At 42.6% G+C, this 16,192-nt stretch overlaps 1 protein-coding gene across 1 annotated transcript in view; it reads right to left on the bottom strand.

Annotated features, from left to right (window-relative positions):
- Positions 1-16,192, bottom strand: part of GSR (glutathione-disulfide reductase) — a 49,108-nt gene that overhangs the window by 9,519 nt on the left and 23,397 nt on the right. The window contains exons 6-10 of the mRNA XM_059156213.1: positions 12,952-13,006; positions 9,237-9,336; positions 5,764-5,850; positions 4,297-4,455; positions 485-596 (exon numbers count right to left, since the gene is read on the bottom strand). Of these exons, the coding sequence (XP_059012196.1) occupies positions 485-596; positions 4,297-4,455; positions 5,764-5,850; positions 9,237-9,336; positions 12,952-13,006 (513 nt within the window). The remainder of the gene's footprint in view (positions 1-484; positions 597-4,296; positions 4,456-5,763; positions 5,851-9,236; positions 9,337-12,951; positions 13,007-16,192) is intronic.

Raw genomic sequence — 16,192 nt, 5'->3', positions numbered from 1 at the left:
GCTCAGTGGGTAAAGCATGTGACTTTCAAATCTCAGGATCATGAGCTCAAGCCTCATGTTGGGTATGGAGCCTACTTTAAAAAATAAATTAAAAAATACATACACACAAATAAAAATGAAGACCTTAAAAAAAAAAAAAAGACTACATAATCATACAAGAATGCCACTCTACATTGCTTCTTCCCAAAGCCACCTCCTTCCACTGTCACCCCATGCAACTGAGATTCTAACTTAGTCTCTTCAGAAGAAAGAAGCTGTCGTCTCAATAACAATTTCAATCTTCACTAAAGCACTTTTAGTCTTTTAAGGAAAACTAAGTATTAGTCAGAAAACACCAGGTACCGAACGATTTCCGTACATTATTATTTTGCCCACATTAAGACACTCCTCCTTTCAACTTTGCTTAAGTTGAACAGACTGTGAATGGCTCAACAGTTTCTACAACCCGCAGAGCTTCCCTTACCCGAGAAAAGAGAAACAGTACCTGGAGTAAGAAGAGCTTTTCCACACACATCCCCAACAGCATAGATGCCTTTGACGCTGGTATTCTGGAACTCATCTACTATGATATGACCTTTGTCATCAGTTTGAATCCCCTAAAAAAGTGAAAGGCTATCATGTCACTATTTGGCCTATCTACTAAAAAAGGCAAACCCAATCTCTGGATCTTCAGTTCAAGCACCTTCTCAGCCTGAATCTGAAAACCGCAACACTCAACCACAAGATGAAAAACATTTTTTTTTATAATAGTTTTATGTATTTATTTGAGCAGGCATGAGCCAGGGTTGGGGGGAGGCCGGCAGAGGGAGACAGAGGAGCAGGCTTCCCACTGAGCAGGGAGCCCGACTCAGGGCTCCATCCCGGGACCCTGGGACTATGACCCAGGCACCCAAGATGACAACAAGTTGAGAAGCTCAGGGGCACCTGAGTGGCTCAGTCAGTTAAGCAACTGTCTGCCTTCGGCTCAGGTCACAATTTCAGTGTCCCGGGATAGAATCCCACATCTGGCTCCCTGCTCAGTGGGGAGCCTGCTTTCCCCTTTCTGCCTGCCATTCTGCCTACTTATGATCTCTCTCTCTCTCTCTGTAATAAATAAATAAAATATCTAAAAAAAAAAAAAAAAAAAAGCTGAAAAGTTCCTATCTCTTGCTTAATTTAAAAGGTAATATTTGGGGCACCTGGGTGGCTCAGTGGGTTAAGCCTCTGCCTTCGGCCCAGGTCATGATCTCAGGGTCCTGGGATCGAGCCCCACATCAGGCTCTCTGCTCAGCAGGGAGCCTGCTTCCTGCTTGCCTGCCTCTCTGCCTAGTTGTGATCTCTCTCTGTCAAATAAATAAATAAAATCTTTTTTAAAAAATAAATAAATAAATAAAAAATAAAGAAAAGGTAGTATTTTATCCAATTTTGAAGTATTTAACAGGACTCGCCTTTGCAATACAATTCAGCTGGTCAGGTAAAACATGAAAAGGAAATACTCAACTCTCAGATGCGCTACTTCCTACTGCTGTGGAGTCCATCAAAGACAGCGCTTTCAAACTTTCAAACTTTTCCCACTGAATGGGGGCACTTGGGTGGCTCAGTGAGTTACACATCTGACTCCCGGTTTTGTCTCAGGTCGTGATCTACCAGTTGTGGGATCAAACCCTGTGCTACACTCTGCGCTCAGTGTGGAGTTGGCTTCGGATTCTCTCCTTCCCACCCACTCTCTTTTTCATATTAAATAAATAAATAAAATCTGGGTGGGGACCCTTTTTCCACTGAAGCACTCCTCTTGAAGTGCACTAATTCATAACTTAGAGGGGTTAGCCTGAAGCAGTCATCAAAAGCAGGCTTGTTTGAAGCTTACCGTTTTAATTTTTAAGATTTTATTTATTTGACAGAGAGACACAGCAAGAGAGGGAACACAAGCAGGAGAACACCAAGCGAGGAGCCCAACATAGGGCTCAATCCCAGGACTCTGGGATCATGACCTGAGCTGAAGATAGATGCTTAACAACTCAGCTATCCAGGCGCCCCACCATTTTAATTTTTAAAAATCCAAATAAATTCGGTATTCTCTCTAAAACATACTGATGTTTCCTTAACCAAATATTTTTCCTGCATACTGAGTCAAATTTTAGCTCCAAAAAGATGTGGCATGCTTATCTTGTGGCTTTGCAGATCCCACCTGTATAAACTCCCATGTGAGAAGAAAAAGAGTGGAAATAGAAAACACAGTGGTTAAGAGTACGACCTTTAGACAGAGACCTGGTTCAAATCCCAGCTCTGCCACTTACCAGCTATGGGACCTTGTATAACTGCCTATTTATTTACAAATACTTGAGCTTCTAGTATAAATGAGGCATTAACCTGGTCACTGTAAATAGTGGTAAGTAATACAGATATCCTCCCTACCCCACAGAATTACGGCCTGGTAGACTGTTTATTATTAGTGTGCTGCTTCTGGCTACTTTGTCCTTAGCCCTTAAAGAGTTGTGGGCAAGATTAAAGTGGGTTAGTAACAAAGTATAGGTTGACAAGACCTATACATGGTAAAAATGTTTATTTGCATCATGCAAATATATATTAATACTGAATAAGACTGAAAACTTTCATCTAATTTTTTAAAGATTCAGGAAAATATTTGAAAGGTTGAAAACTCAACCTACCAAAGCCTGTATCTATACAATGACAAAATATCTCTTGAAAGGTGAAAACCTGGATAATATAAAACAGAGAACCAGTTTAACTAGATTTCACCAAATAGTAATTAAAAACAAGGAAACATCTCCCTGGATATTTTTACTTTTTAAAATGCTGAACAACACCTTTTATGAAATGAAAAAATAATGATAAAGGATATTACTATTAGAACATAAATTAAGGGGCACCTGGGTGGCTCAGTGGGTTAAAGCCTCTGCCTTCGGCTCAGGTCATAATCCCAGGGTCCTGGGATCGAGCCCCGCATCAGGCTCTCTGCTCAGTAAGGAGCCTGCTTCCTCCTCTCTCTCTCTGCCTGCCTCTCTGCCTACTTGTGACTTCTATCTGTCAAATAAATAAATAAAATCTTTTTAAAAATAAATAAATTAATTAAAATGTTACACACTGCTCAAGAAGGCCTATCAAATATATAAACCACAAACATAAAATAATCCTGTTATTACTTGCAGAGTAGTATAGCCTATCAGGAAAATCCTTACCATCATCAAAAAGAGCAGCTGGTTAACATGGACTGAATTCATACAACCAGCCAGCATCTAAATTAATCCCTTTGTGGAGCACCTGGGTGGCTCAGTCGGTGCAGCGTCTCCATCTGGCTCGGGTCATGATCTCAGAGTCCTGGGATCCAGTCCCACGTTGGGCTCCCTGCTTGGCATGGAGTCTGCTTCTACCTCTCTCTCTACCTCTTCCCTCCCCCATTAGTGCTCTCTCTCACTTTCTCTCTCCCAAATAAAGAAATAAACTAATTACTTTGCATGCATAATCTATAACCCAGTGAGACAAGTACTGTTTTTATCCCTATACTTACGTGAAGCAATTGAAACTTAAAAAGAGTAATGAAGCTGCTTGCTGAAGGCCACACAACAGGTAAGTAACAGAACTAAGACTCAAAACTGGGTCAAACTCTTGAGACCTAGACCCCAAGCTACTACAGGAGACTTGGAAAACAAAACAAAACAAAACAAAACAAAATTTAAAAGAACAACTCAGAATATTAATTACAACACTGGTAAGCTGGCTTCACATCTACTTCCATCCCCAAGTGCCCAAAATATCCAGGATTGACTGACACACCCAATAATCGAGATTAGGTTACAGATGATAAGGAATCATTGCAAGGTTTAAAGAGCCAGTATCATTGTAAACATTTTTTTTTTTTTTTAAAGATTTTATTTATTTATTTGACAGAGAGAGACCACGAGTAGGCAGAGAGGCAGGCAGAGAGAGAGAGAGGAGGAAGCAGGCTCCTGCTGAGCAGAGAGCCCGATGCGGGACTCGATCCCAGGACCCCGAGATCATGACCTGAGCTGAAGGCAGCGGCTTAACCCACTGAGCCACCCAGGCGCCCGAGCCAGTATCATTGTAAAAAGGAAATCTGTAAGGAAGCGGCTAGTCAGGGCAGAGACCTGATCTAGGATGATCACATTAAAAAGGTAAAACAGTATTTTTTTCAGTTTTAAGAAGCAAGGGGATTTGATGACAAATGATTCACGGATTAAAGAGAAAAAAATCTAACCCAACAAAAGTTTAGGGGTCAAGGGGGTGGGGAACACAGAAGTGCTAAATATTCAAGTGTTTTGGTTAGACTAAGCTTACCACTTTGTTTAAATTCAGGCCACTGGAGTTTGGGTCCCGCCCAATGGCCCACAGCAGACAGTCAACATCAGGAATCGTGGTCAAGGTGGGTTTCCTACCAGGAACCGAGGTAACCATGCACAGTTCCAAGCCGGAGGGAGTCTTCTTCACTTCCTTGACCTATTGGCAAATAAAACGTATTAATTTGGGGAGAGGGAGAGAAGACGGAAAACGAAGAGGAAATTAGAACCCTTAACATTTAAAAATTCTCCACCAGATCCTACATGTGGATCCTTGATGCTGACACATTCACTTTTGCTCAAAGGACGCCAACAACGCAACTTCTAGGAGCCTAGACTGTTTCCTAGGTTGGCCCGAATTATAAGGCGAAGGCCAGAAGTGTCTGTTCTGTCAACACCCTAATGCCCTAATGCTTCAGCTTAAAAACAAGGTTTTTTAAACTGTGCTTCTTAAAAAACATGATAAAATCTTTTTTTTTTTTTTTTAAAGATTTTATTTATTTGTCAGAGAGAGAGAGGGAAAGAGAGAAAGCACAGGCAGACAGAAAGGCAGGCAGAGACAGAGGGAGAAGCAGGCTCCCTGCTGAGCAAGGAGCCCGATGTGGGACTCGATCCCAGGACGCTGGGATCATGACCTGAGCCGAAGGCAGCTGCCTAACCAACTGAGCCACCCAGGCATCCCAAAAAACATGATAAAATCTTAAGTCACAAATCTAATAAGCACAGTGCTGGCGACTAGAGGATGGGGAGAAAACAGGCCGCAGTGGCATTGCTAAGAACCTCACTCACACCTCATGGTCAGTATTTCTCCTGGATGTTCCTCATCAGCACAGGGAGGGGGTGAGAATTGGATCAGAAGAGCCAGGTGCACAGTCTGGTGAAGATCCCAAGGGGGTTCTGTCTCCACTACCAGGTTAACACTTCTATATTCACATTTATTACTGTATTTGATGGGGCCATCGCTGAGAGGGTGCAGCTCGAGAGACAAAATTGCTTTTGCAAGCCTAATGCTACACGAAAAATGAAATTCAGTGATTCCAAAGAAGTAGAGTACTCTGTAAGTCTGTCCATTTGCAGAACTCAAAGGGGTGCACTTTAAAAACAGAGTCCATAATATTATTCTCTGAAAAAGAAATACAATCCTCAAAAATAAGCATGTTCGATAAGGCATTTGAGCGCGTACACACACAGACACACACACACACACACACACACACGAGTTGTAGTTTTAACTAGATTTAACTACCAGATTTCTAATCTTTTATACCTTGACTTTACTAACATATTGAGAAATACAGCTGCTTAGGATAAAGAAAAGAATTGGTAGTACTCTAGAAAGGGATACTTTGACTGGGGGAGACACAGAGTTTGCGTTTATTAAACACTCAGGTGGAACCAATAGCATAAAGTGGGATTCACAACACACACAGGAATAAGGGCTATAAACATGTCTGAGGCTCAGCCATACCTGTGAGTACTTCAGGACCTCTATGCCAGAATTCTCCAGCTCTTCAGTGCAGTTTGAACTGATAATGGAATCAAAATTTCTAAGTACCTGTATACAAACAAAGGCACCAGAGAGATGGGTGGTGGGAAAGGAATAAAATTTAAATGAAGATAACATTACAAACTTGGTACCCAAATATCTGCATCCTGCCTCCTATCTCCTCTTTCCTTCATGGCCATATTGTAAGAGGAGTTTCGATCTGTTTTCCTACATCACCACCAAGGTCTGTATTATGTTTGATTTCACGCAGTCCCGTTTTAGAGTTAAACAGACAGGCAGCCTTCGGGCTTCTATTCTCTTTGCCATGTCCCTCTCAAGCCTGCTGCATTTCCCCATAATTATGTCTTGGGAACAGAAATTCTCCTTCCAAGGCAGCTTCTACTCTTGTATGATTTAAGGAAGCAAAATCTCCTTATTTATGCAAAAAAAGTCAAGACCATGGCCCTGCAGAGGTCTTTGTGATAATCCACCTGCAACAAACCCCAGGTGGGGTGAAGATAGGAGGTCATGAGTTATTCATAGGATAGTTCTAGAACGGACTCACACCAGGACAGGGAAGAGGAGAATCAGCCTGATGTTTGGAGAATGGGGGTTGGCAAGGGCAGGAAACCCAAGTGCATATGCAAATGAGCTGGTTTTCCAAATGCAGGGATTATCCACTCTACTGATAATAGTGCTGCGGTTTATTTCCTTACTTATACATTAAATTAAGGCTGTCAATCCCTCTGCCTCTCTCCTTCCTTCCAGTTTTCTGGATATATTCCTGCGATGCAAAATAACATAACATTTACCTAGGGGAAACATTCTTCAGGATATAAATCTCCTGCAGGTAAATTATATGATAAGTCTCAAGGCCAAAGAGAAAGTTCCTTTAAGTACATGTCGACTGGGGTTATTAATTTCCCTTGTCTCCCTCTATTTACTCAAATAATCAAGAATTAGAATCGTAGCATTTGAATCGTTAGGAATCTGATAAATATTCCTAAAGAATTAAATGACTTGCTCAAATCACACGCTTGTTAAGGTCAAACAGATTCTTAGGCCAACACTCTTGTGATTGCCTGGAACCATGTCCCTGAAAGCTCAAAACTGTACCAAAACCCAGTAGGTACTATCATGATGAATCAAAAAAACACAAGAAACAAAAAACAAAAAATAAACAAAAAAACAAAAACAAAAACAGGTGGCTCATTAGGTTAAGCATTTGGCTAAGGTCATAATCCTAGGGTCCTGAGATCGAGCCCCGCATTGGGCTCCCTGCTTGGTGGGGAGCCTCCCTTTGCCTCTGCCTGCCGCTCCCCCTGCTTATGCTCTCTATCAAATAAATAAATACAATCTTTAAAAAAAAAAAACATATAAAGCAACACTTCACCAAATAATGACATACAGGCTGCACTGGCAGAAACCGCTGATCCATGAACATGTCTGAACTGCATGGGCACACCTATGCAGTTTTTTTTTTTTTTTTAAAGATTTTATTTATTTATCAGAGCGGGGGGAGGGAGAGCGAGCACAGGCAGACAGAATGGCAGGCAGAGGCAGAGGGAGAAGCAGGCTCCCTGCTGAGCAAGGAGCCCGATGTGGGACTCGATCCCAGGACGCTGGGATCATGACCTGAGCCGAAGGCAGCTGCTTAACCAACTGAGCCACCCAGACGTCCCTGCAGTTTTTTTTTTTACAGTATGATATTGTAAATGTGTTTTCTCTTATGATTTTCTTTTTCTTTAAGTAAGCTCTACACCCAGTGTGGGGCTTGAACTCATGATCCTGGATCAAGAGTCACATGGTCTCCCCATTGAGCCAGCCAGGCGCCCCTCTCTTAAGACTTTTTTTTTTTTTTTTTAGAGAGAGGGAAAGGGAGAGAGAGAATCCTAAGCAGGTTCCACGCCCAGCATGGAGCTGGATGCCAGGCTCAATCTCATAACCCTGAGATCATGGCCTAAGCTAAATTCAATAGTCAGATGCTTAAACAACAGAGCCACCAAGGTGCCCCTCTTTTGATTTTCTTAGCAACATTTTCTTTTCTCCAGCATACTTTATTGTAAGAATCTGACATAACATATATACGAAATACATGTTAACTGTTTATGTTACTGGTGAGGCTCCAGGTCAAGGTCAACAGTAGGCTATTAGTAGTTGTAGGGAGTCAAAAGTTGCACTTGGATTTTTCCACTGCACAGGGGGTCAGGACACCTAACCTCCAAGTCATTCAAGGGTCAACTGTACTGTCCTTGGCTTTCTAAGCCCTCAACTAACCCTCAGTTATGATGCTAATTTGCAGTTGCAAAACTTTGGCCTTAATTTCTTCATCTGTAAAATGACATTCAGTAAGATGATCTGTAAGCTTCCTTTATTATTATTTTGTGATAAATAATATATAACATTAAATTTACCAACTTAACCATTTCTAAGGATACAGTCCTGGAGTGTTATGTCTACTCATTATTGTGCCAGCCATCTCCAGAACTTGACTTCTTACAAAACTGAAACTCTACACTCTATTAAACAGCCCTCAGTCCTGGTAACCCACCATTCTACTTTGTTTTTATGAGTTTGACTAGATACCTCATATAAGGGAAATCATAAGATTTGTCTTTTTGTGACTGGTTTACTTCATTTGGCGTAATGTTCTCCAAGTTCATCCATGTTGTAGTCCGAGTCAGAATGCCCTTCCTTTTAAAGCTGAATAATATTCTACCATATGATATACACATTTTCTTGATTCATTCATCTGTCAACGGACACTTGGGCTGCTTCATTGATGCCTGGGCTCTTGTGAATAGTGCTGCCATGAACACAGGTGTGCAATCATCTTTGATACATTTGCTTTTAATGCAAACACTGTAGTGAATTTTTTTTTTTTTTAAGATTTTATTTTATTTGACAGACAGAGATCACAAGTAGGCAGAGAGGCAGGTAGAGAGAGAGGGAAGCAGGTTCCCTGCTGAGCAGAGAGGCCGGATGCGGGGCTCGATCCCAGGACCCTGAGATCATGACCTGAGCCGAAGGCAGAGGCTTTAACCCACTGAGCCACCCAGGCGCCCCTGTAGTGAATTTTTTTGACCGAGTGTTATTAATCCAACACTACCCTCTGATCATACAAAACTGATTTCCAGAATAAGAAATTAATATGACAGTCTGTTCAATTTAACTAGTATTTATATTTAAGCCTGCAGGTTTCCTTTTAAGGCACCTGACACCACCTACTACTTCAGGATGAAAATACCAGCCAGTTTGATCCAATCAAAATCATTATCAGCTGGTAGCTGATAAGGACATACAGCCCAATTCAAAGAGCTTCTCTGCAGTTCCATGCAGAATAAACCAACTGACTTCCACATGCTTTACACCCTGGTCTTTAATATTCTCAGGGTAGATTTTTTTAAAAAGATTCAAGCAAAGGAAAGGGAAAAGGAAAAAAGCAAAGAATTTACCTTATCATGCCGTATCATTAGTGATGTCTTTGAACCCAGAGCGGAAAGAATGCCAGCTATCTCTACAGCAATGTAGCCCGCGCCGACAATGACACTGCGGCTAAAATGAGAGAGAGGGTTAGTATTTTTAAATAAACGGATTTTGGAATAATTTAAGATTTACAGAAAAGTTGAAAAAATAGTACAGAGGTGTCCCGTATATACTCTGCCCTGTTCTCCAAGTTAACATCTTGCAGGATCACGGTACACTTGTCAAAACCAAGAAATGGAGGTTGGTACATTGCTACTGACTAAACTCCAGACTTATTCAGACGTCACCAGTTTTTCCATTCATTTCCTTTTGTGGCTCCAAGATTCAATCTTGGATACCACATTGCAGTTTTATGTAGAAAATGTCCCCTGTAGAAGGGAAGCATATTTTTAGCTATCAAAAGCTCTTTAGCCTCAGGGCGCCTGGGTGGTGGTTGGTTTGGGCTCCAGTTGTGACCTCCCAGTTGTGAGATCGAGCCCTATGCCACGCTTCATGCTCAGCTTGGAGTCTGCTTAAAAGATTTTATCTCCCTCCCCTTCTGCTCCTCTCCCCACACTCACTCTATCTCTCAAATAAATAAATCTTTAAAAAAAAAAAAAAGTTCTTGGGGTACCTGGGTGGCTCAGTGGGTTAATAAGCCTCTGCCTTCTGCTCAGGTCATGATCTCAGGGTCCTGGGTTGGAGCCCCGCTGCACAGGGATCTTTGCTCAGCGGGGAGCCTGCTTCCCCCTTTCTCTCTCTGCCTGCCTCTCTGCCTGCTTGTGATCTGTCCATCAAATAAATAAAATCTTAAAAAAAAAAAAAAAAAGTTCTTTTGCCTCATTTCTTCAGAGAGGGAAAAAACCTTTGAAACTAGAGACAACTTTTTATTTTGTTTTAAAGATTTTATTTATTTATTTGACAGATGGAGATCACAAGTAGGCAGAGAAACAGGCAGAGAGAGGAGGAAGCAGGCTCCCTGCTGAGCAGGAAGCTTGATGTGGGGCTCAATCCCAGGACCTGGAAATCATGACCTAGCTGAACCAAAAGCAGGCACTGAACTGACTGATCCTCCCAGGTGCTCCCCAAGATGACTCCTTATGAGTGACCTTCATACCTAAACCTAAAACTGGCAACTAACTCACCATGATTCTTCCCTGCTCAGAACTGCCTTTTTTTTTTTTTTTTTAAGATTTCTATTTCTATTTATTTATTTGACAGAGAGAGAGTCAGCGAGAGAGGAAACACAAGCAGGAGGAACGGGAGAGGGAGAAGCAGGCTTCCCACTGAGCAGGGAGCCAGCCCAATGTGGGCCTCCATCCCAGGAGCCTGGGATCGTGACCTGGGTCGAAGGCAGACGCACAATCCACTGAGCCACCTGAGCGCCCCTCAGAACTCCTCCTTGATCACTCTTCAATTCTATCAATCTTTGCAGTAGGTTACAGGCTACTTAAAGCAAACCATGTAACTTACAGGATAGATCTGAATGAGAGTAGACTCCCCTGCCTAAATTCCAGTCTAAAAAGGCATCTTCAGCACTAGATAAATACTGATGAAGGTCTGAATCAGGGGTGGAGAAGCTGATCCCAGCCCTAGGGCAATGAGGATTCCCAACATGTTGCAGCCTGGAGCGTCAATACCCCTGAGCTGGAACTGTCCCAGTCAGGGCTGGGTTTGCTGAGGCTTCAAAGAACTTACAGTACTTGGAAAGAACCAAGCAATCTGGGAAGAGCAGAGGAAAGTTTTTTTTTTTTTTTTTTAATATTTTATTTATTTATTTGACAGACAGAGATCACAAGTAGGCAGAGGGGCAGGGCAGGCAGAGAGAGAGAAAGAAGGAAGCAGACTCCCCACTGATCAGAGAGCCCCATGCGGGGCTCAATCCCAGGATCCTGAGATCATGACCTGAGCCGAAGGCAGAGGCTTACCCACTGAGCCACCCAGGTGCCCCAGACGAAAGCTTTCTTTACGACCTTCCAAAGGTAAGGTATCCGTGGGGTGAGTCTGTGCCATCAGAGGGGTCTGTCTGGTCTAAAGAGAGGACGAAGTGTGAACCCAAAGAACGGCACATCAGCTTACCTTACAACTCAGGGTTTGAAAAGGAAATGTCCCCATAGCCTGGAAATCATGAAATAGCTCTTCCATCTCAACCTCCCTCTTTCCTATTATGTTTGACCTCTGCTCCTTTCTCAAGGGCATGAGATCAAGCCCCGCTCAGCGAGGCATCGGCTTCAAATTCTTTCTCCCTTTCCTTCCTCCCTGTCTCTCCCTGCACACACACACCCTCATGTACTCTCTCTCTAAAATAAATAAAATCTTAAAAAAAGAAAAAGAAAAAAAATTGTTCATTCATTTCCTATGTTCCCAGAGTCCTTTGTTCCTAACACACATAAATTCACTTATTAAACTTGTCTTGCTAGCATTTTAAATATATTAAAATAAATGATTTGGTTTTTTAAATCCTTTATTTTAAAAGACTTCACGGACAGGTATCTGTAAGGTAGATTCTACGAGGGTGAGTCTAGATTGACTTGTATCATCCAGACATGACAAGTCATGACCACATTTCTGGAAACATTCCCCCATGTGTCCTCATTCAACCCTAAAACCAAACAGGACCAGGCAGATCGTGAGGGAAAAGGAGTGGTTCTCTGACACAGTTGTGTGCCCTGCAGACAGCAAATATAAAATGGACCGTGCCTCCCTCAAAGTCAGAAGAGTGCATGCTCCGAATATCTTCATGGGAGGTCTCCACTGTAGCTAAGAGACTCAGAGAAGCCCTCTTGCCCCTTCTTCACCGTCTGCGGCTCCAGGTGAATTAAGGTCAAGTTTCGGACAATGGGTTATTAGTCACACTCCGTGAAGGCCTTTACAGAAACACAGGATTAGGACTTGGAACCGGCTTGGCAGCCCCGCAAGGGAGCAGCAGCATTGAGCAATGCTGATTTCCAGATTCGGTGCTACTTACAGGGAGATAAAGGTCCATCCTGAGCCAAAACGGTCCCTCCAGCCTAGAAAACCTGCAACGGGCAGCTTCTTCAAATTAGAGAAACTGTCTTCTTCAGTAGGTTTTTTTCCTATGCATCTAATTTCGTGACAGACATTTACAAAGGTTGTCTAGACAAATCCACATGGAGGACAAACCCAGAAAACCTCTCTTTTGTGCAAACAACAGGCCTTTCATTGCACCAGTGGCTCTGGAAACCAGAATCAGTTAATTGCGACACATGGGCAGATGATGCTGTATTCAGGTGAAGAAAGAAGATGGTTTTAGGACTTTACTATTTACTCTTCAAAACCACTGTGTGTTTAATTCTCGCCCTAAAAACTGTAATGAAAGATCTGAGTCAGGGGGCGCCTGAGTGGCTCAGGTGGTTAAGCGACCGGCTCTTGATTTCGATTCAGGTCATGATCTCGGGGTTTTGAGACCAAGCCCTACGCTGGGCTCTGTGCTTAGCGGGAAGACTGCTTCTCTCCTTCTGCACCTCTCCACTCTCTCTCAAATAAATAAATAAATCTTAAAGAAAGAAAGAAAGAAAAAGGCAGGTCTGAGTTGTTCACTGGGGATATTAGTGGATGAGATACCCAAGGTCATTAAAAGAGAAGCAGGTAAAGAAAATTTAAGGGAAGCCTGCATTTAATGGTTGGGTGGAGGAGGCAGAAGAAGCGTTAGCTAGAGAGACTGAGGAAGAACAAACTGCTTACCCAGGCAATTCTTCCAGTTGGAAAAATCCATCACTCGTTATTCCTAGGCTGGCTCCTAGGGAGGAAAATGCAATACAGATCACACAGACCAAGCTTTCCCTTAGAAAAGGGTATCAAAACTTTGTATATGGACCCAGATGCTTTCTCGGCCATCACATACTGTTCCGACAAGTTTTGTCAAAGTCTCCACTTGGGATGCTGCCAACCCAGTCTATCCTGAGTACACATTTTCATTTTCTCTGTAGAATTAAGAGAAGTGATGACTGCCTACTACATTTTTCTAAGGAACTAAGATCATCTTGGCTCTCATGAAGAGACTCTGCTGGCTCTGTTTCATTCTCCTGCCCCCAAATGTAGGTGTGAACCCCTCAGCTCAGCCTTGGCTCTCTTCTGTGTTTTTCTTCAAACGTTTCAACCAACTCTCCCCTGACAGTGGAGGACTTTCAAATATTCCAGTTTTGACGTTTTCCCCAAGGAGTCCCAGATTCCTAACTGCCCCACTACATAATTCTACTCTGCTTCAAACTCAGTATGTTTAGAATTGAATCGTAGGGGCGCCTGGGTGGCTCAGTGGGTTAAAGCCTCTGCCTCTGGCTCAGATCATGATCCCAGAGTCCTGGGATTGAGCCCCACGTCAGGCTCTCTGCTCAGCAAGGAGCCTGCTTCCTCCTCTCTCTCTGCCTGCCTCTCTGCCTACTTGTGATCTCTGTCTATCAAATAAATAAATTAAATTAAAAAAAAAAAAAGAATTGAATCTTAAACTTTAGGTCCCAGCTGTATCCCTCTCCCAAGTTTACCACTACAGTTAAATTGAACGATCTCCACCAATAACCCAAATGAAACCCTGAGTTAATAAAAATACTACACTTTGCTAAATTCGAGGTGCCATGATTAAAGGACACATCCGGGGCACCTGGGAGTGCAATCAGTTAAGCGTCCGACTCTTGGTTGCGGCCCAGGTCATGGTCTCAGGGTCGTGAGATCAAGTCCTGCATCGGGCCCCACTCTCAATGCAGTGTCTGCTTGAGATTCTCTCTCTCCCTCTCCCTTCCCCTCCCACTTGTGATCTCTTTCTCCCTCTAAAATAAATAAATCTTTAATAATCCTGATCTCAGATGTGATGAATATACTTTTTTTAAATGTGTCCTGGAATCAATGAAATCCAGCAGCTGATTCTTCCTTCTGAGTCCGTTATGCCTGTCCTCCTCTCTGCGGCCTGGTCCACAGCAGCAGCTCAGTAAGCCTCTGCAGAACCAAGCTTCTCCTTTACAGATCAGACACTAACGCTGGGGTTCCGCACCATATCATCACCCCCACACATGCTACCGCAACAGCTCTCTGCATTCATCTGCCTCCTCTGTGAGTCCCTGTCAGGTCAGGTGTCTAAAATTATCGCTGACATCTTGTCACAACTCTATTTATAAGCTAACAGTTATTTGACCCAATTGTCGTGAATTCTAGAGATTCCTTCATTTGACTTTGTAAGTCTCTGCAATCTGGTCCTCACCCTTTTCTAGTCTCAGCTTAATGAATGGGCCCCCAGTACTTCCATACTGGAAAAATTGGTCGAAGTAGCTCAATATCTCTTGAAGACATCTGTATTTCCCACTGGTTCTTTCGGTCTTCCTCTTCTTCAGCACTTACCGCTCAATCTGTTAGGATCCTTTTTCCTGGAAAGTCTTTTTGGTTGATGCCATCCTATAGCAATCTGTCCCACCTGTGAGCACCCTAAGCCTAGAAATAACCTGGGAACACTGACCTTTTATTTAATTCTTTGCACGTGTTTTTTATTATATGTTTTAAATTAGTAAATGTATACATTTTAAAAATTCGAAAAGCACAATAGAGCATCTAGTGAAAAGCAATCTTTCCCACCCCGACCTCTAGTGCTCTCCGTTAAGGGAGTCAGCATCACAGGGCTTTGAGTATTTTTCCAGAGATATTCCAGTGCATGTGGACAGTCTTCCTGCCTTTTGAAAAAAAACACAAATTGTAGCATACTATACACTCTGCTTCATACCTTGCTTTTTTTCACTTAACAAGCAGTCTTGAAGACTGCTTCATATTAGGATGCTTATGTCCAAATTTTCAGTTAAATTTTTAGGAACTTGAGAATAGTACTTTACCGTCTTTTATGGTAGTTGCTCCTGACCTTTTGGGGGTCATGAACTTCCTTTTAAAGCTGGTGAAAGTTTTGGATCCTCTCCCCAGAGAGAACAAAACACATAAATGCATGTGCACCCAAAATTTCCCATTTAATTCAGGTTGGTCACAGATCTTATAAGGCCAATCCAGGGAGAATACAAAATATGGATAAGCTATGATCACCGCCCAAAAAGACCTTATAATTTAGCTGGGGAGAAAGACATGAACCATGTTTCTTATGTGAGAATAAGGCAGTATGTTCATAGTTTATCCCTGTGTGCACAAAAGGCAAGAGCAAATAGGCCTATCTGAAATTCCTTACTGCTTTAATTTTATAATTTTCTTTTTTTTTCTTTTCTTTTTAAGATTTTATTTATTTATTTGACAGAGAGAGATCACAAGTAGATAGAGAGGCAGGCAGAGAGAGAGAGAGAGGGAAGCAGGCTCCCTGCCGAGCAGAGAGTCCGATGTGAGAGTCTCGATCCCAGGACCCTGAGATCATGACCTGAGCCAAAGGCAGCGGCTTAACCCACTGAGCCACCCAGGCGCCCCTAATTTTATAATTTTCTATGTAAGAGAGAAAACTATGCATACCAAGTAAGTCATTAAGTTATATCTGTACAAGATTTCACTTCCTTAAACAGAACACAAGTAAAGAACACATCTTGTAGGGGCACCTGGGCAGATCAGTTGGCTAAGCAACTGTCTTCAGCTCAGGTCATGATTCTGGAGTCCTGGGATCGAGTCCCACATCAGGCTCCCTGCTTAGCAAGGAGTCTACTTCTCCCGCTGACCTCTCTCCTCTCATCCTCTATCTCTCTCTCTCTCAAATAAACAAATAAAATCTTTAAAATAAACAAACAAACAAAGAACATGTCTTGTAAAAAACCACTCAGGGGACAGACCCAGGTGGGTGCCCGTCTCTGTCATGCTGAAAGGATGAGATTCTTTGCTGATTTTTCTTGCGGTGTTACCTGTAGGCTGTCTGAACTTGGAGCTAGAAGAAATATCTTTGCCCCATCACCAGGCACAAGTTAAGCCAATTACATTTAGGTTCTGCGGAGGCCTTCTCCTCTGTGTGGCCTTGTCCAAGAGA

The sequence above is a fragment of the Mustela lutreola genome, chromosome 18 (assembly GCF_030435805.1).
Source record: "Mustela lutreola isolate mMusLut2 chromosome 18, mMusLut2.pri, whole genome shotgun sequence".
Lineage (NCBI taxonomy): Eukaryota > Metazoa > Chordata > Mammalia > Carnivora > Mustelidae > Mustela > Mustela lutreola.
Note: the sequence above shows the minus strand (reverse complement) of the source record. Positions and strands in the feature narration are given on the sequence as shown.